At 35.4% G+C, this 27,137-nt stretch overlaps 1 protein-coding gene across 1 annotated transcript in view; it reads left to right on the forward strand.

Moving 5' to 3' along the window:
- Positions 1–8,216: 8,216 nt before the first annotated feature.
- Positions 8,217–27,137, forward strand: part of LOC120632864 (steroid receptor seven-up, isoforms B/C) — a gene marked incomplete at its 5' end in the record, with an annotated part of 145,734 nt that continues 126,813 nt past the window's right edge. The window contains one exon of the mRNA XM_039902902.1: positions 8,217–8,529. Coding sequence (XP_039758836.1) covers positions 8,217–8,529 — 313 coding nt within the window. The remainder of the gene's footprint in view (positions 8,530–27,137) is intronic.

A 27,137-nucleotide genomic window follows, 5' to 3' on the forward strand; every position in this document is an offset into this window, starting at 1 on the left:
ATTTGGATTAAGTACGGAATGCATACTAAGTAGAGAACGTTCTACATTCGGCAGTTAATATCACGATAACACCATCATACGTTCATCTTAAGCATATCATCGATCGTGAGAACGATGTCTGTATGTCGCCGGCTCGTTACCTCTCACCCTCCCGACCCTCGGCCTCCCCCCGCCCGCCGGACTGAGTAATTGGGTGCAGGTACTCCATAGTCCTGTATTGCGACTTTTTTCCCTCCGGTAGGCACTCTTTTCACGTAAAAGCCTACATTTACACGCGTGCTGAACGTAAATCGTATTTTAGGTGGATGCGTGTATATGTGTGGGTGTGTGTTTATGTTTGTGGTGGTATGTAGTTACGTTCTGTTACTCATCATCTTCATTTCAACTGATATCACTGCTGTACATAGGTTGTTATAAGAACTTCTACACTCCACGGTTATCCCGCTACTATTTGTGATTCGCTTGCGGTCATTAATCCTTTTTTCTCTTTGGTTGGCACACTTAACACTTAAAAGCGTACATTTACACGCGTCCTGAACGTAAATCGTATATCAGGTAATATGTGTTTATGTGTGCGGGTATTATTATCATTACAACTGACAGACGTCCACTCCTGGACTTAGGTCTTTCGTAAGAACCTACATGTCTAGCTACACCCTGGGACTAGCTTGATGTCATCATTAGTTTACGTAGAGAAGGGTCTACCAACACTGCTTTACCCGCCCATTACTATTTTACCTTCGCAACTTATTCAGCTATGTGGGTAACTCTGGTACTTCCACAGATATCCTCATTAACGATTTTATCACGTAGAAATACTCTTTGTTTAGCTCCCTCCATTGCCCCCGGAGGTCCCGCCGCGCTCCATTCCTTATTTTCTCTAAGGAAGCAAAACGAGGCCAATTTTCCCTCCAGTAGATTGTATGTGTGTCTGTGTGTGTGGGTGTTTGTGTGTGTGTGTGTGTGTGCTTAATTGTGCGTTTCCCTATAACTATAATATTGCTCCAGACAAAAGCACAAATTTTTCCCCCAGTAGATGCAGTCACAGTTTCACGTAAAAGTTTAAGTTCGGAAGGATGTTGCGGATTAAAGCAAATTAAGGTTAAAATTAATCAAACCTTTACTTATTACAATTATTACCAACGAAATAAGAAAACAGAAATAGAAAAAAAATATAAGGTTAAAAACAATAATCATAAATAAAAGTTAACAAGAGCACTATCATATTGCTCTGCTTAGAGAGTCACCTACTCAGCTCTGCTTTGATTTCCTTCAAAAAATATGATTTGCTGTATTTAGTGTCATCACCATATTGGTACTCTATAAACTCTATAAACGTACAAAAGTAACGTCTGTTTTCTTCCAATTCTTGAACTCAGACGCGAACATCTATCTATCTTATAGGTATATATAAAAGAGAAAGTGTGTGGGTATGTTCCGTATGGGCTCCAAAACTGGACCGACCGACCGGCTGGACCGACTTCAATTAAACTTTCAGGGAATCTCCGGATTGACCTGGCAAGTAATCCTGTAAAGTTTGGTGACGATCGGAGCACTCCTATTTTTGAACTGTTAAACTGTCAAATACAGCTTTTATTTACTATGATGATATTCTATTGTTGGGTGTACAAGGGTGTAGATAATGATCTTCACCCGCTCGAGAAGAAAATAGAAGAGAATGAATACGGTAGAGAATAATAAATGATTTAATATATTATGAGACTTAAATTATAAATTTAATGATGTAAGTTTATTGTTTAAATAAAATAAAGCAAAATCTAGCCCGGCGAAGCGGGCTGGGTACGCTAGTATATTATATAGTTCGCTCACTTGAAAACTTACACTAACGGGGCACTGAAACCTGCAAATCAGCCGTCACTCACACAGAAGCGACGGGCGCATAGCATTGGGCGGGACGACCTTTGACCCGCCCTCCGCAACCCTCCACCTCCGGGGCAGGGAGGCTTATTAGGACTTTTGTGACGTGCCCCAACTTACGCTCAACGACGCTACAATACTATGTAGGTTTATGTCGGCATTCAGCATCCTACTTCAGTCACTTATCAACGTCCAATATTATGTAGATATATGCCAGTTTTGATAAAGGATTCCACTTTTTAAGTGAGCTCTGATATAGAATCCCACTTACTGATATTAGCTCCCACTCACTTAACTACACAACAATACTATAAAGATTTACATCGGATCTTACTTTAGTCGCTCATTAATGATTGAATACTACATATGTAAAAAAATGCCAGTTTTGATAAAGGATTCCGCTTTTTAAGTGAGATCTGATATATTATCCCACTTACTGATATTAGCTCCCACTCAGTCAATCAGACTACAATATTCTGTAGGTTTATGTCGGCATTCAGCATCCTATTTCAGTCGCTTATCAACGTCCAATATTATGTAGGTATATGCCAGTTTTGATAAAGGATTCCACTTTTTAAGTGAGCTCTGATATAGAATCCCACTTACTGATATTAGCTCCGACTCGCTCAATTAGACTACAATATTATGTAGGTTTATGTCGGCATTCAAGATCTTTGTTTAGTCGGTCATTTACGTTTGAATACTATGTATAATAATGGCAGTTTTGATAAAGGTTCCCAGTTCTTAAACGAGTTCTGATATATCCCACTTTCTGATAATAGCTCCCATGTATATATGCATAAATGTAGGAATCAGAATCCTAGTTCAGTCACTTATTAAAACTTTAATGCTATTAATATGACGGTTTTGATAAAGGGACCCACTTTTTAACTGAGCTCTAATGTACTATCCCACTTCTGATGTTAGCTCTAATACTATAGGATACCACTTATTAATAAACGTGGTGTAACGTTGGAATAGTTACGCAGCGTTTATGTCACGCTCTGATAATTGGAAGGTGTGTTCAATTGAAGTGTGACAAAAGACTGCATAACTTTTCTGAGGTTAAGCCACGTTAATAAATAAGGGGTTTATTGGGTAGGTATAAAATTATCTTATCCGTTTTGTTCGTACTACTTCGCCAGATGCCCGGCTGCGATCTAAGGCCAAGTAAGCGGTCCGGTCAAGTCGAGGGGATGAATTGACCTAGTTTGAGCTTTGAACGGTTCATTATTACTTCAGCTGTCTCGAACTACACTCGTAGGTAGTAGATACATTTATGAAACGTATACTAAATAAAATTGAACATCTGATACTTAAATAAATTTTAATGTTTATTTGTGTAATGCATATCAAAGTTAATACAGTATCTAGGTACGTACTTATTTGTTATTCTGTCCTGCTGTATGTCGGTTTGTTGTTGCTGATCTCCAAAAGGCAGGAGACACAGGGAGACACAGTAACAAAGGATTTTATTTATGGTTGAAAAGCTGTATGAGAGTGTCACGTTTTTTAAAATTAGCAAACTATAGCCAGCGGCGTGCACATGGCTTTTGACCTGGGTAGGCATAAAGCAGAAAGATGAAATGAACATTGTCCTTCAATACGAGCAATATAAAAGTTTTAGGGTAGGCAGTGCTTTGGTGCATGTATGAAGTGCACGCCACGTAGCCCAGCCTACCCGATTTGAAGCAGCGTGGCGGTTAAAAGCTGTTATCCTTCTCTCTTTTCTAAAACCGTAAATCCCTATTATTATCTTTAAAATGTGTGACAGTATTTAATTGTTAAGGCACGTTGAAAAACCTACATTGAAATAGAATGGTTTAAGAGCCCAAAGCTCTAAGAACTCAAAGGTAGTTTTCCTAGAAGAAAGAAGGATTGCACCGATCGAAAACTTATCCTTGTCTCCTTTTGGAAAAGGTCAACAGGTTACCTTCGAATATATGGCTAAGCGAAGTTGCGTCCGAGTTAATTAGGCAATCTTACACTAATTTGTGCGTATGTCTTTCGGTACTCTAAATAAACTGAAAAACTACATATAGACTATAGGTAAGTACCTACTTTATGTTTGAAGGATTAATTTCAGTTGAAAATGTCATGTTTTTTAAACCAACGGCGAACTCTTTAGTTTAAAAACAATTACTAGTTTCTGACAGTACCACGAGGTATTTGCTAGGTAGATGATAAACTAATATCAAAAATAACAGAGTAAAATTAAAGAAGTAAAAAATTAAAAATATCATACGTGATATCAATAAGTGATGCTTGCTTGTTTAGATCGCAGCAACGTCATAAAATATCCGAAACATTATAGATGTAAAAATTCTAATTCCGATCATAAAGACGTAAAACAATCGACACGTCACGTCAGCTCGAGCGTCGCGCGTCGACTGCGCAGGAGTGGCGGTTTGCGGGCAGCCCCGCCCCGCCACGCCCCGCCATCTAGATCTAGGGCATTTCGCTACAGGCGGCTCCGATATTATTGACGAGTGCATAATTGAATAGGTTTTTTTTAAATCGAAAGAGATTGTGGTTGCTGGGATGGGATTTCCGCTATGGTGGTTACATGGCCCAAAAGTCGTCCAACGCTATACAGCGCAATGCTGGCAGTCTTTTGGCCTAGGAGTAAACAAGGGAGGGGGGGGGGGGTATTATTATTATCCTATCATTTATTGATTTTCATTTTTTTTTTTTAATTTGCTTTGGCTTAAAGCAACCGCCGGTCACGGCTTCAGAGTCGAGAGATCGATAAACCAACACTCTAAAAAAAATTGGTTATTCCTAACAAGATAGTGATTGTTGTGATCAAGCATCTTGATTCCATACGAGCCTAACAAGAACATAGATACATCAAATAAGATGATAATGATTGTTTATCATAATTCAATGGACTGGGCAACTGTATTGCTCCTATTATTGTTACTTAACTAAGGCATATTCTTAACTGATTCAATTTACGTACTTGTTTAAGCTAAATAATTAAAAATGATCTAATCATACAAAGAAGTAAATAATAATTGAAACAACGTATTTATTTGTTAGAATCAATGAACATACCTACATTGTTAGCTCAATCTATAGTGAACTTGCTGCTATAACTAATCAGCTTTTGTTGTTATGTTTATTATCATAATTGTTATAATTTATATAACGTCAACTAAGAGAAAATCTCTCTTAGTTGGCTTTCTTTTTTTAGAGTGAAACTGAAGCTTAATATAATTAGCTTATTATTCATATTATTGAATTTGACATATATTAATTTGTAACTTTTCATAATAATTACTTATTTCACAAAAAAACTTATATATTTTGATGGAGTAAGGTGTATAGCTTTGTTAAACTACCTTACCCCTTCTAGGTTACACCGCTTTCATTTTGTACTGCATTGCCACTACAGCTAAGAATTATATGTGATTGAATTATTACTTCTTACGTTATTATTATAATATGTTCAGTCTCAATTTACCTACATATAATTCCAATTAGAAAACACATATCTCATAATAACAAAATAACGTTATGTAATGCAGTGTGCAGAGACGAGCAGTGTGCTTCTAAACATTAATTAAATTTATATATTCAGTTATTTTTGTCGAAAAAATAAGTCCATTGAGACACAAGCACTGAAATGTATAGGACAGAGTGAGATAGAAAACATTATACATATTTTTACCTCTTCTCGTTACCATGGAAACTAAATAATAAACCTTACATTTATCGTAATAGTTCTGATACTCTACATCCACGTCAATCTCTCGTAGGCTACGTTTCAGAAGTTACACTTCTGCCGTGTGTGGATAATTTGCACAGATTTTTTTTTTTAGGAAAACAAAACGCTAATAATTATTTTTTTACTTATTCTAGTTACCATTTAAACTAAATAATAAACCTAACATTTGTCCTAATAGTTCTGATACTCTACATCCACTTCAATCTCTCGTAGGCTACGTTTCAGAAGTTACACTTCTGCCGTGTGTGAATAAATTGCACAGGATTTTTTGTTTTCTTGGCTTGTATAGATGCGGCGATTTGAGTAAGGATAGAAATATCTACGCGCGAACAAAGTCGCGAACATGACTTATGTATGCAGGCACAGAACATAAAATATGTTCTAGTAGATTCCTAGGTAACATTAATCAGAGATTTGTCCGCTGATAGTGAACCTACGTAAGCCCATTGCTAGGTATGCAATACTCATAAAAGTTAAAAGCAAAGCCAGCCATTAGGTTTGTCGTAGCGCGTAGTGGAGTGGAGACAACGTCTCAAGGAAGGCTATGTTAATATTGGAGTAGGTAGCGAGAAATATGGACGACGGAAAGTTGATACAAAGTAGGATTTTCAGGTACCGTCGAGGCGAACGTGGCTTTGGGAAATCTTATATATATTTTTCTTGTGTGCGTGTGTATGTCACTGAACTCCTAGACGGCTGGACCGATTTGAATGAATTTTTCGGTATGCGTTTGGGTGGCTACCTGGATGATTTAGATTCACAAATTAGTCCGACAGATGGCGCTGGGGTCCGCTAGTATTTACTTAGGTATACAATCTCCATGAAGATTAATTTGATATCGCTTCTGTTACGAGTATCTACATTATATTAAGAGTTTAATACGGAATGTCTGTGTATTTTACATTAGGTATATTATATTTTTTTGATTCCATTACCAGTTACCCCCTGACTGTAATCTCATCTAGTGGTAAGTGATGATGCTAAGATGGTAGCTGGCTAACCTGTAAGGGTGTATGGTAGTTATACTAATCCCAAATCGGTTCCTACGATCGATTCGATCGCACCATCGGAAAAGTATCTCGAGATTGTATAAAATAAAAAATACACCGTGCAGATTTGCCTGATTTTCGCGGATTATCAAGTGGAATTCTAAATAACCTAAAAGCCGGTTGCTTTGCATTTGTTTAAAATATAATACAATTAGCACCTAATTGTACAGGTACTTCGCGTAAACAAGTTGTTTTTTTTAATAATTTTTCCTGTAAGTATTTTTATGTGGTGTACATTCATAAAATTCAATAATTATTATTTAGGTATTTCAAACTGATTAGATTTATTTATTGCTTGGTTTTTTTTGATCATGAATGTTGGTTGTGATGGTTATCTATTTTTTAATTCATTATTTCATTTTATTATCAATTTATTCACACAATTTGGTCAAATTATATCCGTTAAAAAAAACTTGGGGACAAAAAAATGTCCTATTTTGAGATCCACCAGAAAAGTAAACATTGGTCGATTTTTATATGTTTACTGTTTATATACACAAATGAGAGTTTCGGCCTTTTTAATAATGCAACTTTCCTTATAAAAGAGTAGAAGATTCTCGAAACTTCCACTAGATAGGTAATTCACTTTGGCCTGACTATTTTCTTCTATTTTAAACTATAAAAATACAGTCCTTTTTAAAATTTTTGATGAAAAGAGTGGGAATGAAATAAATTCTGACAAACACTATTATTTTATAGAGATTAAAAAATTAAACGGGTACCCGTTTAATTTTTAACTTAAGATATTACTACGTTAATGTGTATTTGAATATTTTAAGATGTACACAGTATATAACAAACTATGTTACCGAAGTTTAAGCAAAAAGAACTAAGTTATTAATTTGTCAAAAAATATAGTTCTTTGATCTTTCTTAACAATGCAATGTCAAGCAATATACCGACCAAGTCACGTGTCGTGTATTTTAAGACAAATATTCAGTCATTTAATTGCATAAGGTATTTCTATACTACATTTAGGTAGGTACAATATATGCAACGCAAACAAAACTACTATACAAACAACAAACAGTAATTAATATTATGACCGTGCCTAAATCAAGATAATTGATTACAGATAACTTATTTGAGTTCAATTCAGTTCAAAGTCTTCTAAAATCAAGTAAATTAGGTAGGTACATTACTTTAACGTCTTTTACAAAGCCTTCGTTTTTAGTGTAAACGTACCTAAGCTCCACAAGATTAATCGTTGTTAAGGTTAAGTTTCTCATATTAATTTATACTGGTGTAATCTACACAGTTTCCATCACTATGTGTCTTCAAAGTAACGTTTGTAAATACAGATGACATAAGAACAAGTCATAGAACGTTTAACGCTGAGCTCTACAACGTTACGCAAAAAACCGCGCAAGAAAAAACAAAGCGCGTTTTCTTACCGACGGTACGGCTGAAAGATTTTCCCCCCTCTGCAAGGGGGACTCGGTCGAGGTGGCGGGGCCTCGCTCCCTGCCCCCAGGCCACCGGGCCAATGGCGGAGCGGCGCGGCCTGGCCCGACCTAACTTCGACCTAAGCTCAGTCGCGACCGAACCGCGACCCTTGACACACGCGCGCGGAATCGCGCAGCGTGCGTTCTCACCCGGCGACCGCAACCGGCATCATCACGCACGGCGCGCTAGTGTACGGAGGGGTCGGTGGGCCGGGGCTTTGCCCTCCGAGAGCCCCCGACCTCCCGCCTCTTGAGCTCGGCTTCCGAGGTAGCTGGCGAGAAGACGACCTCTTGCCTTCCACTCCGGCCAGCCAGGCCGCGTCGACGCAGAGCGGCTCCTCCGCCACAGATAAAGGCCAGAACGTGGAGTGCGTCGTCTGCGGCGATAAGTCCTCCGGGAAGCACTATGGCCAGTTCACGTGTGAGGGTACGTAGGAAGTGAAAGTGTTCTTAAATACCTGCTCAATGCATAAAGAAAAAGTGTTGTGCGTTGTGCGACGGGTCGAGAGGTCACGAGTCACGGTGATTGTACATTTTACGTTAAAAGTTTAATGTACATAGGTCTTCGATAAAAGAATATAGGTCAAAACGTTAATGGGAACTCGATAGAGGCGGTTTGAAAATCGTTCTTTGTGTTTTGTTCATCAAAAGTTATGAAAAGTTAACTTTTTTTTTTTTTAATTAATAATTACGTGTGCAAGTGTTAAATTAATGATGAGACAACTTCTTACTTTTTTTAATTACAAAGCGCATAGCATAGCAAATAATTTAATTGAACTTTTGCAAAAGTGCTCAAGCGACGGGTTGGCAGTTCACTAAGTTTGTAGTTTTTCCATGATTACCATGTTTTATTAAGAGAATCGATTGGTATATTGGTACCTCGGCAAATAATTAAACATAAAGCTTAACTTTTGTGTAATAAAAGAAAAAAAAATGTTATCAGTTCCAATAAGGCGTTTAAAATCTGGTGTTTTAAATAGCATTTCTGTTGATTTTTTTTACTTATATTGTATCAAAGAAGGTGATTGTTTATTTTGCAACGGGTCGGGAGTTCGCTGTGTTTTTTTACAGTCCCCTTAAATGTTCAATGTAGGTCAGTGGGAACTCTCCTTCTATTAATCACGTTTCGCAGGCGATTTAAAATCCTTCTGATTTATTTGTAAAATTGAGTCAAACATTGAGGTACCTACAAATAAATATTTAATAATACTAATATTTTGGTAAGTTATAGGTAAATAGTTCAATAGTATTTTTTATTTGAATTAATACTTGCTTTGAAAATTACATTTCGTAATAAGCTGGGTTTTAGATTCACTTTTAATAATGTTTTTGAAAATTTTGATAAAATATTATTTACTTGGTACCTACCAGTAAAAATATATTAAGGTAATATTATTTTACAAACATTATCAGAATGGTTCTATGTTTACAAAAAACCTTATATTTAGCACCTTACATAGGTAGGTGCTCTAAAAATTACCATTTTCATTATGTACTAAGTCTATGATATTAATCATACCTATTATGATATTATAACACACAGTCGTCAATTTTTAAATCTAGGTATAGCTAATGAAGTTTTTAAAAATCAAGGCTAGGGTGCTAATTAGATATACCGATTTGGTAAGGTAATGCTAAACAAACAAACTGAATAATACATATAAGTATCAAAAAATACTTGCTGCATGTTAATAAATCTAAGTTTAATCACCATCATAAATTCAAACGCAATTTCCCAAAAACAATAACAAGATAACAAGCAATCTCGTCCCCCTTAACCTCAAAAATATCAATTAACCGCGTCTAATCAGAATGCAATAAGACAAAGTTTTCATAAACTGCCTGCTTCCAAAGATAAGGGGGACGTTTCACTTTTATGGAAATCAGGCAATCGCAGAAATTGTTACTTTCTTGCTTGGTTTTGAACAATTAAATATTTTTGTTAGCAATATTTTGCTTTTGACTCTATAGTTTAAATTCATAATTCAAATCATATTTCAGTTGGCTATATGAAAAATAAATACAAATAAATTTTCAATGATTTTAGAACACTGTATATAATTAAAATAAGTAATAAAAATAAAAAATAAAAATATCCATGATTTGTAAATTATGAGATGATAAAATTTAGAAATATGTAGTCGTAAATTTTACTAACTTGATATCCTTTTCTTTACTTAATTTAATTATCCTATCGATGCGATAATATATCTTTTCTATATAAAATAAATACTAATAAATGAAAGAATGTAAATAGCTGTCTGTGATATTTTTTTTATAAAAAGCTGCCTAATACTTAGTATTACGATGACATTGTTTATGTCTACGTTTGACCGGCTTTGGTACATAAATTCTGCGTTGACGATGTTTCAGATATGTAATACTAATATAAGCTCGCAAGATCTCATGAACTCCTAGTCTAATTTTAAAGAAATATCTGTCTTTAATATGTAGCAAGTATTTTGAGGAATGTCATAGGGGCGCGCAAGCGGTGATAGCCCAGTGGTTAGGACTTAGGTTTTACTTTCGGGGGCTCGAGTTCAAACCGCAGCACGCACCTCTTTTCTTAGTTACGTGCGTTTTAAGTAATTGAAATATCACATGCTTCAACAGTGATGGAAAACATCGTGAGGAAATCTGCATGATTGAAAGTTCACCCTGATTTTCTCAATGGCGTGTGAAGTCCACTAATCCTCACTCCTCACTGTAGGAGGCGACCCGTGCCTTGTAGTGTAGTCGCGGTAATAGGTTGATATGATGATGATATAGGGTAGGTATATCAATTGTTTTCTTTTCAATCGTACGCGGCAAACACTGCAAGGTGCAGTGAATAATTAATATACGTCTAGATCCAGTGAAACGTTTGTTTATATCTAAAACCTGTAAAATTACTGGCAGCCGACATAAAATGTAGTTAACGCGTATTTGTATCGAGAATATCAGAGCCCGTTTTAATATTAGTAATTACTGTGAAGCTTGAATATTATCTCTGAATAGTGAATGGTCAATTTAATCATGGAGCATAAGTGACTATAGACTGTAACCCTAATAATTTAGTTCATATCTCCCGATATTGTGAATGCATAAGTATGTAGTTAGAGTAGCAGTATTATATAATAGAAATTAAATTAAATAATATTTTATTCATGTAGACCTTATTACAGGCACTCATGAAGCGTTCATACAATTAACATGTTACACTAATGTTAGTGATGGTGATAACTGCATTCGTTAACTTAAAACTAAAGCTAGGAGGGTTCCAAACGCGACCTGGTCTAAGAAGAGCCCACAACAAACTTAGCCAGGTTTTTTTTTGTTATCACCATCTCACAGTCTAGTTAATCTTGAGCTATGAAGTTAGAGCAATTCATACCCAAGCTTTGTTATCGTACATGTAATCCTTAATATTATAATAGGATTTTCCTATAAGCTTACGTTTTATGTAAACGTTGAACTTATTGAGCGACATCTCAAGGATTTCATCTGGTAATCTATCGGTACATATAAAAGAGAAAGTGTGCGGGTATGTTCCGTATAGGCTCCGAAACGGCTGAACCGATTTCAATGAAACTTTCAGGGAATCTCCCGATTTACCTGGCGAGTAATCCTGTAAAGTTTGGTGATGATCGGAGCACTCCTATTTTTGAACTGTCAAACTGTCAAACACAGCTTTTATTTACTATGATGGTATTCTATTGTTGGGTGTAAATGGGTGTAGATAATGATCTTCACCCGCTCGAGAAGAGAATAGAAGAGAATGAATACGGAGAGAAATAAATGATTTAATATATTATGAGACTTCAATTAAAAAATTAATGATGTAAGTTTATTGTTTAAATAAAATAAAGCAAAATCTAGCCCGGCGAAGCGGGCTGGGTACGCTAGTTTGTTATAAAAAGATATACAAATACTCTTAAATGAATTTCTAATTTTATGCAGCCTAGAGAACTGTTCTCACTACAAGTTTATTTTTACTTCTAAATGTTACAGGCCACTTTCTTATACCTAATAAGAAAGTGGCCTGTAACAAATAGAAGTTGCCGCTGTGCTTATTTGTGCCGCCAAGCAGCATCGCTTTGTTCTGGCATGAAGGGCGTTACTGCTGATGTAATCTATGGCATTTGAGGCTTCATCTTAGTAAGTCAAGGGGAAGAACCCTTTGAGAACCTAGACCAGACATCTCGCTTTAGAAACTAGGCAATTATCAAGACTAGAATGATCTACCGATAGCTTTTTGACATTGGGTACTGAACCGCTTTGGTGTTTTAAGAGATTCCGGGTTCAATACCCGGTAAGGCAATTTGGGTTTTTATAATCTTTTGTTATTTTCTAGTGTAGTCTGGTCTTCGGCCGTTGCCAATTACCCCGCATTAATAAGCTTAGAAACCGAGTAGGGGTCAGTAGCGTGCATAGAGGGTATGCACAGGGTATGCAGATGATATAAAATGAAGAAAATCTCCAGTACGAGTTATAAATAATTAAGGGTCGAGTTTTAAAAACTCTTACAATACCTATCCTGGATTTTTTTTGTAACTTGTACTGGATATTTGATAGAAGCGTTCCTTATATAACTCGTACTGGAAATTTTAGGTTTAGGTTTAAAGACATTTATTCCCATAAAAAGACCTAAGTCACTTACATAGGAAACTTAATTTTCTATAATAAATTAATAAACTTCGCCATTAGACTAAACTAAATTAAATTTTACTATTATCTACTCATTCAATGTATTCGTCTTTAAATTTATTGGTATTACTTAATATATAAGAAGCTAATTTAGTTTTAATTACATTGAATGAGTTTACATTTTTTATAAGTATAGGCATTTTATTATAAAATTTAGCGCCTTCAAAGGTAAGGGATTTTTTACCATAATTGGTTCTTGTTCATAAGATTTTCTGTTAAATACCTCTACATACCCTCTATGCACGCCACTGGTAGGGGTTTTTTTTTTTTTTTATTAACGATAGGCCAGCGTTTGACGACAAACATGCCCGTTAGAAAGCAATGATGAGGTCTAGGTTGGAGCACGCTTGCCTAGAAAAAGCTTATTCTCTCTAGCCTTGAAGTACCTTCTGAAGTATAGTATAGTAGGGTATGGATTTAGTATGGCTATCTTAGGTTCCTCTGGTTACTTACTATCACGATTCATGAGATACAGCCTGACGACAGACAGACATCGGAGTCTTGATAGAGTCCCGTTTTACAATTTGGGTACGGAACCCTTAAAAGGAAAGTTTTGTATGTTTAGGTCATCTTACGTAAAAGTACCAACTTGTCTGTCACAGCTTGATGATCCACGTCGTAACAAAAGTTTACTTTCATACAGCTCCAAAGAATTAAGAACATACAGAAACCGTGTACACAACTAATATTGAAGCATCAAAAACCACTCCACTTTAGAAATTTCTCGAACAGGCAGTTTGTCACTTCATTCCATTTAGCAGATGACAGTAATTATTTTACCTCTAATGTTCTAAACGTTACCATAATATAGGGTTAATTTGATAAAGTTTGTGAGCTAGATTAGTAGGTTGTGTGCTAGCAACATTGCATGTGTGAAGTGAGACGTGCGCCGGACGACTATTTTGGACACAATGCACTGCATGCAATAATGGCTGAATGGGGGGTTCTGTACGTTATTAAATCTGTGGATAGCTCCATAAGTGGTGCGGACACGCGATGTTGCTCGTAAGATGCACACTTCGGACGTAGGAAAGACGCCGTTCCCATCTATTCAGAGCTTATCTCTGAGGCTATCTGAATAATTACCTAGATGCCTACAAACGTACTGGTTATTAGCTGTCGATGTACCTACTTACTACTTAATACTGCTTTAAATGGTATTTTGGTTTGACTCAAATTCTACGGATGTCTTTAATAATCCCAGTTTTGCTCTTTGCCAGAGCAATTAAGTACTGAGTTTCTTGCCAGCTTAACACTCTGTCGAATCTGCCTTAGAACCGGCGGTAGAGTCGCTACGAACTGACCGACTTGATAACTCAAAATTGCATGTAATGTAACTACCCACCTGAAATAAATTATTTTGAATTTTATCAACACAAAAAATAGCGATGCTTTTAACAATAATAAATTCCCAGCGCCTATTGGCATTTTTTTTTTACTTAACTTTCTAGAGCCCAGTGTAGACACATAAATTAGTCTAAAATATATTGTTATAAGGTCGGTTGGAGACTATAACATATAACATACAAGTATATTATCTCGAGTGACGCCGACTATTCTTCCTCATTAATTTGCTCGGAATTCATTAATGAAACTGGCTCTATTTCAATTAAGGCGTTTTAAGACTGTTGTTTTACGACGCTGCGTTTATTTGAAAACTATTTAAAGTAACATCACTCTTGAGTTACGAGGATATGTCGATATCGATTAGTGATTAGCACTTTTCACCGTTGATTAAAAATATTTTCTTAACGAAAAGAATAACACTTTAACGTCACGTTTTCTTTACCGCCTTTATACGTATTCGAGAAATGACCTGATTGTAACGAAAACAAGATTTTTTTTCTGCACATAGGTGTATAATTGATTGAAAAATCCTTTAGTTTAGTAATGTTATCTTTATCGAAACCAAGCGATGATTCATAGAGGTTGTATTTAATATCATAATACCCTGCTACACCTGCTATGTAAAGATTAAAAATACATTATAAGGTAGATTCGATTATTTTATTAAATATAGTATGTGATTCGATTATTGCTCTATCATTCAAATAATACTTGACCTCATAGTGTGATTATTTGTCCGGCTGAAACTATATAGGTGCGTACAATAACAAAATAAGGTAAAATACAGTGCCAAGATTTATTCTAATACCTTGACATTAAGCGTCATCATTTATGTTTAGCCAACTTTGTAACCTTGCCCAATAGTAAAGCGTGCTCTTCAAGGCACCTAAGACTTACAGAAAATCCATTTCTTTATTCCACTACAAGTTAGCCCTTGACTGCAATCTCGCCTGGTGGTAAGTGATAATGCAGTCTAAGATGGTAACGGGTTAAACTGTTAGAGAGACTGGTAGTCATACCCCTAATCGGTTATTATGCGACATAGCACCGGAACACTAAATTGCTTAGCGGCACGTCTTTGTCGGTAGGGTGGTAACTAGCCACGGCCAGAGCCTCCCACCAGAAAATAAAACCTTATTAGTACCATAAGTTTCTCATAATATTTTCCTAATTCTTAGATTGTCTGGCATAGATTGCTACTTAGCTGTGAAGTCGCCTTTTATATATCTTATTTATTAACGTGGTTCTATATGTCCCTATGTCCCTTACTGTGGTGCGTAAATAGATACCGTGCAATTTTTGGCCCGACTCAAAAGAAAAGACTAATGACCAATCGCTAACTGCTACCCCAACGTAGCAGAGTCGGCGTGGCGTTAACTATTTCCGTGTGGCATAGCCGTAAGCCGGCGGCAACCGAGCCATCATCAATCGCCGGCCAAAATAACAATTTCATTGTATATTTAAACAAATTTCTCTTATCGCCCCACAGTGGCGCCAAGTGGGTCGCGACCCCGCTATCACACAGCTAAACATAACATCAAAAGTGCTTTTTAATTCGATCAAAGGAACGTTGAGCTTTTGATGTGTTGTCTTATTTATTTTAATCACGAAAAAATCAATTGTTTTTTTCGCGTGTGAAACGCATGTCGCATGTATGCCGTCATGGCAAACGGCAAGACGCTCTCTCGTGCCATCATGCCCCTCTTCGACCCCGCGTATTCAATTCCTTTGTATGTACCTATATTCTGTAATATTTCTTTTATTAATTACCAGCCATTTGCGCGTTCTATGCCCGCGTTATGTTACAGCTTTTATTACAAATTGGGTATCATTTGTTTTCCTAGGATTAAAGGTAGCGAATGCTACTCTCCGTCCTTTCAACTAACTCTATGCCGAAGTAAATTCAAATCAAGTCCATTGGCTGTTTAGTTATGGTGTATTTAAAGACATACAAACAAACACTCTCGCATTCATATTAGTAGAATGTATAAGTTCTACCTCCTATCAAGTATTAAAGTTCTTTACAAACCGATTTAAATCTACCGAGTTTTACGTGCCGGTCAACTTTTTTTTTATCACGGTTGTATAAAAGTTGTTTTACTTAGATCTCAGATCATAACGCGGCTAGCCTGTGGCTGTTGCTGATGATGGACACGTGTTTCGTGAGCAGTGGCGTGCACTTCATACATGCACAAAAGCACTGCATACCCTAAAATTTTCATAAAACTGGCAACGGAGAAGGATTTTGCCATGTTATGCCATTTTATTTCTTTATGCTTACCCTGTACAAATTCCTGTGGATGCCACTGTTCGTTAAGTATCATATAGAAGAGTTGTTTGTTTGTAGTTGTTAAGAGTTTGCACAGGTCCGCTCCCATCTCTCACAAGACAGAATAATTGAATAATTATTATTGTAAAAATAATGATCTGGTAAAAAAACCGCAAATGCTAAGTTTCTTGCCGGCTTCTTCTCGGTTGGACATGCCTTCCAAACCGGTGGTAGAGTCAACAGACTGACAGACTCAAAAGTGCTTATATTGATCCTACTTGAACCTACTTGATATATATATGAATTTCGAATTTGAATTTGGAACATGAATTGCGGTAATCAAACTAATATCTAGCGTTCGCGGCTAGATAGATAGGTATTAACATTAACAACGAAATAAATCCATAAAGCCGGGCTTTAAAATGTTTTCGTTAATACCAATTACCATAATACGAGTGTATCGATAAACTGCATTAGTGTCGCGCCCATAAACTGTTATTTTGATGTCGACAAATACACTTTATTAACAGCCAGACCCCCCACTGTTAGTTTAACATCGTACCATCGACAAAATATCGCTCGATAAAAAGTTGCTATACAAAATTTTATAAAAAAAGCAAGGCACTATGCCGCTTGATAAAACTTACGGTAAGTTCTAGGTAACTGTAGATGAGACATTATTTCTTTTTTCTCGGAGTTCATACCCGAAAAACGGGTTTTAATTTATTTTGAACTCATTTGGTACCACTAAAACCTAATTTTCTATTTGATAATGACCATTGCTTTTTTCCTTTAACAGTCACAGATACACGTTACAACAAGCTTCACCTATCCCATTTGTAATATTGTACACTACTGACAAAGTATTTAATGCGTAAGTGAGGAGGTTTTTAGGATACATGTAATACTAACTCCAGTCCAAGTGTTAATATCTAGTTACCAATCATTATAATTTTAATCAAAAAAAGGTAGCTAGTAAATCAGTCTCATTTTCGGTAAGACTCTTTCTGAGTTCTGTGGTGACTTGCTTAGTAACCAAAAAAAAGCGCAGCACTGGTCGACCCCGAACGAGGTGGACAGACGACATTAAGCGAGTCGCAGGTAGCCGCTGGATCCAAGCGGCACAGGACCGTGGAATTTGGAACTCGCTACAAAAGACCTATGTCCAGCAGTGGACGTCTATCGGTTGATATGATGAATGTAGTATACAGGATAAAAGTTTGGTTACAGTTTAGAAATAAACCAGGTATATAAGCAGGTTTGAATACACTGGATTCAGACTGTTGCCTCATTTTTACATACACAAAAGTTTAGGTTATGAAAATGATACTAGGCTAGATTTGTATTTTAATTAAGACTCACGCATGCGTGGAACATTATGAAAAAAATATCGGTTTATAATTGGCTGAGCAATCGAGTAACAGATATACAAAAAAAAACATACATTCAAATTGAGAACCTCCTCCTTTTCTTTAAGTCGTTTAGAATTACACATAAGCACTGTCAACCCTTAAATTTTTCTATTATCGTTTTAATCTTCGGCTACAGCAACATTTTGTCAGACATATAATTAAATGCAGTCGCAAGTGTGTTCTCACAGTAAAAAGTTTACAGCCGCTACATCGGCAAGGCTGTTGTAACGAAGCGCTCCTTTTGACTTAAATGCTCGCGTTCGAGACAGTACGGATCGTGGTTGACACCTGTGTAGTGATGTGACATGCCCTTTTTACCGACAATTGTCGATGAGATTCGCTTTTTGTCTGGCTTTAGACGTGGCTGCCGACAAAGACGTGTTGACGTGTAGGGTATGGTTACCATACTCCCTAACAGGTTAGCCCGTTATCCTCTTAGACTGCATCAACATTTACCACCAGGTGAGATTGCAGTCAAAGGCTGATTTGTAAAGGAATAAAAATAAAGTTAGCTGATTCTTGTGTTTGAGGTTTTTATAACTTCTTCGTTGAGTATGAATCTTAATCAAAACCAAATATGTTAAAAAATCAAAAGTTCAATACTTAATATTGAAAAATATTCAGATTCAATAATTCATGATTATTTGCCATAGTTTTAAAATTTTGGCCAAAGTATCCAAGAGTATACTTAACATTACTGAGGGGTCTAAGGGTATTTTAAACTGCTAAACAAAACTTAAATGGCACATATTTGAGAGCGTTACCGGTGCTAACAATAAGAATCATGCAAACTTGCTTAGAAACGGCAAGTAAATGAGATTTTATAAATAAGCACTGATTGACCACCTCATTCTTTTTTGTAACAATTGAGACCGCATAGTTATTTAACCATGCCTATTGCCGATTAGGAGTTGGCTAGTTTATTTCCATTAAGTTAACGTAACTTCATTATAATACCACCAAACTATAATGAATACTAATAAGTGTTATAATAAGTGTTTTATATTGATTTCCGTTATGATGAATGAACGCGTGAATGAAAAAGAAATTCAGAATTCTGTCCGATCGGAAGCCTTATTAAAATAATCAATCAGCATAAACATGTTTCCGAGATTAGAAAATACAAATTCTATTAAAATAACGAATATAAACTTACAAATTAAACTAAGTAGGCACGAAATTATCGTCGCGGCGCCTCACTATCGCAACCGGTCGGTTTATGGTATGTTTTGTCCCGCGATACCGTGCCAGTTAACCCTATCTTTACGACGGACTCTAAACATAAGTGTCTCGAGAAACTTATTTATTTTTATCTCATTCCACTTTTTAAATTGAATCCACGTTCGGCGCGTGTGTGGCTCTCTCCCCGCCACTAAAACTGTCAATAAACTCCTCAAATGTAATTAATCATCGGCCTTTTAATGAAAGTCCAACTCTTTAGCGTAAAATTTATTGTACAACACTACTCAATAAGGTAAACATTGGTCCGCGCGACGTTTAGGCATTGCACACGAGTCACTTGTCGAGTGCTGTAGTACCTTGTCTGCAGTACCTAACGGTTGTTTGTCTCGTTCCTCCTTTCAAGAATTAGGGAGGGAAGAAAGAAACCGACTATGGTTAGAAGCAAAATGAGCCTAGTTTGTAAAAGTAGTGAGAATTGACTCCGTCCAGAGTACCTGTTATGAAATTTTCTTCATAATCAATAGCGTAAGAGGGCGCCGGTTTTGACTCCTGATGATAAAATACCTAACGACAATGTGTCCTAACAACACACACACACACAGAAAACACAGCGTCTTCCCGGCGAAGACGAGGGCTGCGATTTCTGACGTCATCGGGACGTGGACCCTTACCACAGTCACGGGAGTGTTCGGACTTAACTAACAATAATTAGTCCAAAAGTCCACCAACCAACAGATACCAACAGTCCGATTAACGTCGAACCGAGCCGAAGTCCGAGTCCTCGCAGGAGGCACCCACGGGTCGACGGGTGACAGTCTACAGTGTGTAACAATAAATGTCTACGTTTGCAAAGGGCCTTATGTTCATTTTTGAAATTCAGTGGATGCCATTTTGTGTGCTCTACGATTGTCACGTCGTTATATTAAATTCTCTAAATGGTATGAGCATTCAGCGTTTTTATGATGCCTATGGAAATAAATTCAACTAACAGTTAAAAGTTATGGCAAAACGAGTTTTCTTGTAAGAAATTCTAGGTATCAGTACTAATTTAAATTTGTGGTGTACAATGAACATTAGAAAAACGCGAGTAGAGAGTACATTTTTGATCCAAATTAATCTTTATATGAGAAAATATAATAGTGTTAATATTTATGATTTCACGCACAATATGACAAGAAAAAGATCGCTATTACGACGCGCTAATCGCCATAGAAATATCTATATTAGATTGTTGTAACAACATTATAAGAAGGTATTACTTAAGACATTAATTTTAAGGAGACGGTCTATGCTATAAAGCATTAATCCTTCGAAGTACCTGCCGTTTGTGTCTACTATCAGAGTCTAAAACACTGATCAAATTAGCGAAGCGGGCTTTATAAATTAAATTAAATTTTTTAACAAGTTCTTTGGATATGTGAACAATAGCCGAACTGGGTTCTGACTCTGAAGGTAATTTCAATATTAAATAGCTTCATCTGAAATACAAAATTTACTTCAGACGAAGCTATTCGCTAAATTTAGCATGTCATACAACAACCGTCTAATTTGTCGTCAGTAATACCAGTATAACACAATTTAATGCAAGAGTGGCGTTTTTGTCATGTTGTTAAAATTAATAGCTTGGTTTAACTGTCTGTCTGACCGATATTTAAAATGCCTTTGAAAGACTGGAATTGACATCGCAAGCAATGCAACGCGAGCTGTTCCACAGCCTCGACGCTATTCCATCAATGCAAGAACCTTTTAGGACCTTAGAATATGCGTTATATCAGGTCACGATGCGAAATAGTAGTATAAGATGGGGATTGAATGAACTCAAAATTCCTTGTATTCAAATTTGACGGCAGAGTGGCGCAGTAGGCAGCGACCCTGCTTTCTGAGTCCAAGGCTGTGGGTTCGATTCCCACAACTGAAAAATGTTTGTGTGATGAACATGAATGTTATTCAGTGTCTGGGTGTTTATCTGTATATTATAAGTATTTATGTGTATTATATTCATAAAAAAATATTCATCAGCTATCTCTGTACCCATAACACAAGCTACGCTTACTTTGGGGCTAGATGTCGTAGTATATTTATTTATAAATAGGTAAATTAAAAACTTAATATATTCACTTGATAACTTTGACAGCTTTCTTATTAGAGCAATTGATTTGATCAGCCTTTCAATAACCGGGGATTTATAAGTTACGCAAGAAATGCAGCATGGCCGCTCAGCCTTCACGCTGTTACATCAGTGCAGGAACGTTTTATTAGATCTTAGATCATACGCTATAAATTGTATTGCATCTTCAGAGAGCTTTCGGTCTCTCAATGAGATGGTAGAGTAGGCAGTATCGGGATTAAATTATCTTAAACGTAAAGTCAAATAGATGTTTTAAATGTTCCCTACCTCTCTGGCATAGCAGTAAGTGTTGTGGCCTTATAAGCGAAGTTCCCGGGCTCGATCTCAAGCAGAGGCAATTCGAGTATGCATACAAATGCAGCCAATAAATGTGACGAACTAGTGTACAAAAATATTTTCCTAAAAAAAATTTGTTTTGTGAAAAATAATTAAAAAAATAATTTTTAACCCAGACATTGTGTTCATCTCACACAAAATTTTCCAGTTGTGATAATCGAGCCAACGGCCTTGGACTCCCTACCCACCGCCATTCGGCTCTCAACTTCAAAATTCTGTCAAATTTAAATCAATTTATATATTTTAAGCAGGATAGGATATAATAGGAAGTTAGGTTAGTATTATAGACCACAGGTATTCAGCAAATAGCATTTTATGAATCGTAATTGACTCCTACAGGATTAAGCCTGACAGGACCTGGCTCATTAGCCGATCCGATCATTACAGCGGGTAATTTGTCATTAATCTTTCTTTTGCCCGCGCTAATGAAATGATTGAGGGAAGTTATCATTGGGCGCACCACTAATCTGTTTTGTAGGCCGGCTCGTAGAAAGTAATATACATCTTTGGGATTTTATACATATAATCTGTCTGTTACTCTTATAATAGACTAAATTCCAGACTTTTCAAGGTAGAGGCACCTGTAGCTGACCCTGGAGTACATAGTAACTCTGGTTGATACTGAGATACTTAGTAAATATACTCCATAGAGCATTAAAAACATAATTACTTAGTACAGAATTATAATGATTTTGCACGCCAATCTCGGCAGGATATGTAGCAATGTAATCTTGTATGCCAACGGGCAATTCGAAACGCGTGACATAATAAATTTATAATTTAAGTACATAATTTTAATTCAATATTATTGTAAAACTATACCTCACCTAACCAATCAATATATTAATGTTTATTAAATTTTAAAGTATTAAAATGTTTATTGGTATGTATGAAATGACATTGTGGAGGTAAAGGCTATTTTACTTTATTTTATTTTAATTTTGTATGCAAAACATATATTAAATAAATAAATAAATACTCAGTTATTAGAAAGACTGTTACGCACAACATTTTCTCATGTCTTATCATTGTAAATATAACGACGAAAAAAAATCATAAAAAAAACAAATATTTATATATATATATTCATACAACTGAATCCGACAGAATTATTGTGGCAAGACATATTTTAAAGTGATTCATTATTTTCTTTAGGGAGATACTGCTTTCAAATACGAAGTAGAGGTGTTTTTCATATAATTTATGTTACAAAAATTACTTTAGGTATATATATTTTATGTTACAAACAAACTTACATTGTGTTTTGTAAATTGACAAAACTGCTTTAAGGCATAGACCAGGTCATTTTTATTTTTATGCCATCACCATTTCAAAGATACGGTGTTTTAAAAACCAGCTTTTTGGTTTATGGTAATAGATAGCTAGACAGATAAACAGAAGTTTGAGCAAATATGTAATGACACATCTTTCACGTTATAACAGAGTAAAATAGTCTTTTTTACTGCTCTACTGCTGCTTTACGTTCTATATAAACCTTACTATCCTAAAACCCCCTCTTAATAAATATGAAAAGCGTTAAAAGATACGCGAATGGGCAAGTTATCTTTTTAGTTACATTATCTGTATCATAAGCTCTGAGCTCACGAACTGTGGAAACATTTTGCAGCATCCCGCGATACCGTTAGCACTGAGAAACGATAAGCCGAACGAAGGCTGCATACGTTGTATACCTACCTACCTGTAACCATACGCGAGTTATAATCTGTGAAGTATTATATACGCCTATGAACGAGAGAATCGTCTCTTGCCTCATATTTTCGTAATAGACTAGAATTTCATTTTTTTGCTTTCAAACTGAGAATCGTTTTTTATTATTATTCCTTCGCTCGCTCGTTTCTATTTTGGGGAGTTTTCGAGAACTATTGTGGTTACGATAGAATAATGATATTATTCTAATTAACTAAAACATTAACTGCAGGCTTTTTTTTATTTTTTTATAAAATCTCTGTGTGGTGTTAGAGTAGGTTTATCAATCGATACAATAAAACTACCCGAAATATACTCAGAAATTTAGTGAGAGTAAAATGAATGAAAGAAAAAAAGTTTTATATAATTATATAATATGTATATAGCGTGACTAAATAAGGTTGGCTGGAATGCATGCCCGGTGCCGAGTATCGCAAGCGAGTCCGCCCAATTACCACTATCGCTGGGAATATCGGCGCTTGCAAATTGTACGATAGCTTTAAGAGAAACCCACAACAATAGTACGGGACGATTATAACACGGACACGTATAGTACTGTGCTTTTTATATAATGCACTCGTAATTATATTATGATGCGGATATCATTATATGCTTATTCTAAAACGAACACAAATTGGCTTTCAATCAATATTTATTATGATTATGTAATGGATGACAATGTGAGATGATGATTCTGATTAAAATACACAAGCCTTTTCCCGTGACTTTGTCCACGTTGGATTTACCTACCCATGTGCTATTCGTCAATATCATAATACTGTGTGTGTGTGTGTGTGCTTTAGCCGACCTTATTTATCAAATAAAAAAAAAAAAACAAATTGCCAGATACACGTTTGCATTTCTTTGAAGCTGAAAAATTGTTATTTAATTTTTATCGGAAAACCGACTGCTGTTAGGTATTATTTTTGTATTTATAACTTAAAGCTGATTTCACTTAATATATTTTTTTAAACAAGGATAAAACAATTCACGACCCAGCAGTGAAGCAATTTAGGGTGTCAGTATAGACTGAGTTTGAAAATTAAAGTGCACGTATAATGAAGGTTTTAAATCTTTTATCATTATAAAATTCATGCACTGCATACTAAGTACGTATTTAGTGCGACTGGACATGTCCGCACTATAATCTTAAAGCTATTAGGTACTTACTACTCGATAATTATTTATACTGATGCATAATTATCGAGTGGTACTGTTTACATTTTTGCCGTCTCGTTTTTGTGACAATCTATCATTTAAGTTGTCCGAAGTGCTGTTTACCAATGCGGTTTTCCGGCTTGAAGTAAATTGTTTAATTTAGTGACCTAGAATACTTGGACACGTAATAGATAAATAAAAGAATCGTACAATTATTGAAAACTACTGTACGATATCTTTTATCTTTTAGATATTTGAATTGATGTGATGTGAATTTTCTGTAAAGCAACGATTGTTTTATTTACGATAATTAAAAACGATGTAAATTATTATTAGTGTTCGTTTCATAATCATATTATGATATACTATAATTAATATTATCTTCGCATCCATCGATGATTGGATACCCTACTTAAATCTCATATAGCATTAAAATTTCGATCGTGCGTTTTTATTAGTCGTATTTGGTTATATGTAGCATTATAATAGCCATGTTTTGAAGATGTTTTGAAATATTCATAAGATTAGTATAACATAAAGAAGACACGAAGTCAAAATTTTCGGTGATAATTTAAATTTAACCATTACAATGTTCATGAGATGTAAACTAATGGCTGATGAACACGCAATCGTGAACTGTGGCACTAGCAAGAAATTTTATGGTATTCGATAAAAAAAATTCGATATCGATTTCGTGTCTGTGTCCAGTTTGTACATACGATACTTTGTGTTGTTGATATAGTGATGTAAGGAAAATAGACCTAATGTTTATTGTTTTAAAGCTATACAGTTAATTCCCCAGTAATGAGAGATTAATTGGCTGAGGAATAAGATAGTGATTACGTTTTGTACTAGCGATGTATATTCAACTAAGCTTTAAAATAATAGGTTTTTAAACTAATAATTCAATGTACTCGTATATACTGTCAGCGACTAAAACGTGCTAAATCAAAAATAGGTTTCTACGTTTATTTGGAAGTGAGAAAACCAACGTGTACCAACCAACACACAAAAAAAGTGATAAAACATCTAACTTAAAGTAAATAGAGATTATAAAGAAGTATTATGAAAAACCGGAACCTTTTTCATGTATGGTTTGTATTAGATTGCATATCTATACATGCTTATATCTGGTACTTTATTGCGCGAAGATAGTAGATAAAATATAATCACTTTTTCAACGTGTACAATCTTGTAATCGGGGCATTGGCACTAGGGTTACAGAGCGGTACAGAAACGACACTTTCTACACGATTTTAATATTTAAATCATTCTAAATCGGTATAAAAAGCTTAGCTGTTGACACTAGTGTGATTCTGATGACTACGGAAAGTTGAAATATTATTATACATTCTGAGTTTCGGTTGTGTTGTGAGGAAAGGCGGCGACTATAAAAATGTAGATTGTAGATACGTTCATACGCTTTAAAAGCAGGCATTGCCCTTCAAAATTTAAATAGAATTTAACTAAGTCTTATGAGCGAAGACTCGTCTGTCCGTTTATGTCTTCGAATCCCGAAGTCTGTGTACGAAATTTAGGTGATATATTTTGAGCCTTAAATACGGTAGGTAACTACAGTATTTCAGAGAGCATGTAATTTATCACAAAATATGTTATAGTTAGTATTGTGTTTTTAATGTCGTAGTTTATTTATTTATTATTTATTTATCTCTGGACAGTTTATGTTTAAAATAATAATTAAACTCAATAAAATATTTTAGGGACTGTAGTAGGATTTGATATTTAAAAATGTTGTTACTCAACAACGTGACTGACATCAGCTGTTTTAGGTCTAATGGGGCGGGAACTAAACGGATAATATAGGTAACAGCAAAAAGATTATGGTCCCAGATAATATTGAAACCATTAAATTAAGAACATACAGAATCCTCTTTAAGCCATTATTGTATGCAGTGTCTCCAAAAACGTTTTAAAAGTGCCCTGCGCACGCTTCACTTTACACCCGCGAAATGTCGCTAGCTCACAACCTATTTTACATTTTCACATTTTATGGTGAACGCTTAGAACATTAGAGTTTTGTTAGGCAACGATTATATACCTCAACTTTAGCAATACCAAAATAGATTACCTACCGATAGGTAAATAAAATTCATTCATGCCCCGAGCTTAAATTTATAAAAAAAACCTGCTCAATAAATATAGCAAAACGATAAATTGAATTAGTCATTAGTTACGCCCTATTCTCCTAAACCAACAGCAACTTTATTCAATGAATAAAAATTTAATAAAATATCATGTGATACAGCAATATTTTTTTATAAATTCTTCCTAATTTACGATAGCCCTGGCGCCATAGTTTATTTAAATTAAAAAAAACACTAAAGTCTATGATTTCAAACCAAATAATATAATATTCAATTACATATATTGTTGTATGATCACTTGAACAATAACCTCACACAAAGATGAGATAAAGCCGGTGTTGATAAGGTTCATTTGTGCTTGCAGGTTGAGGATAGTTTAGAAGAAAATACGTATGCTCTTTGTCAAGGTTTAATTGCGACTCGTTATTAGTATTTCACATTATTTAATTTTGATAGCTATGTTTGTGTGCGCTGTGTATGTATAATAGGAAAATGTTTGTATGCGTGTTAGCTGGTAGTATGAAAGAAGACGTGTAATTTGTTAGTTTGTATATTGTGTATGTCACATATTTAGTACTTAGCCTTATTTAACTCAACAGCCGGTCTGTTTTTAGCTTGCATCTTCGAAACGGCTGAAATGGCTCTGCTTTGAACTTTCTGAGGCATCTCTATAAAAAGTAAATTGTTGATGTTGGAAATTACTCT

This window comes from Pararge aegeria, chromosome 20, assembly GCF_905163445.1.
Source record: "Pararge aegeria chromosome 20, ilParAegt1.1, whole genome shotgun sequence".
In the NCBI taxonomy this organism is placed as follows: domain Eukaryota; kingdom Metazoa; phylum Arthropoda; class Insecta; order Lepidoptera; family Nymphalidae; genus Pararge; species Pararge aegeria.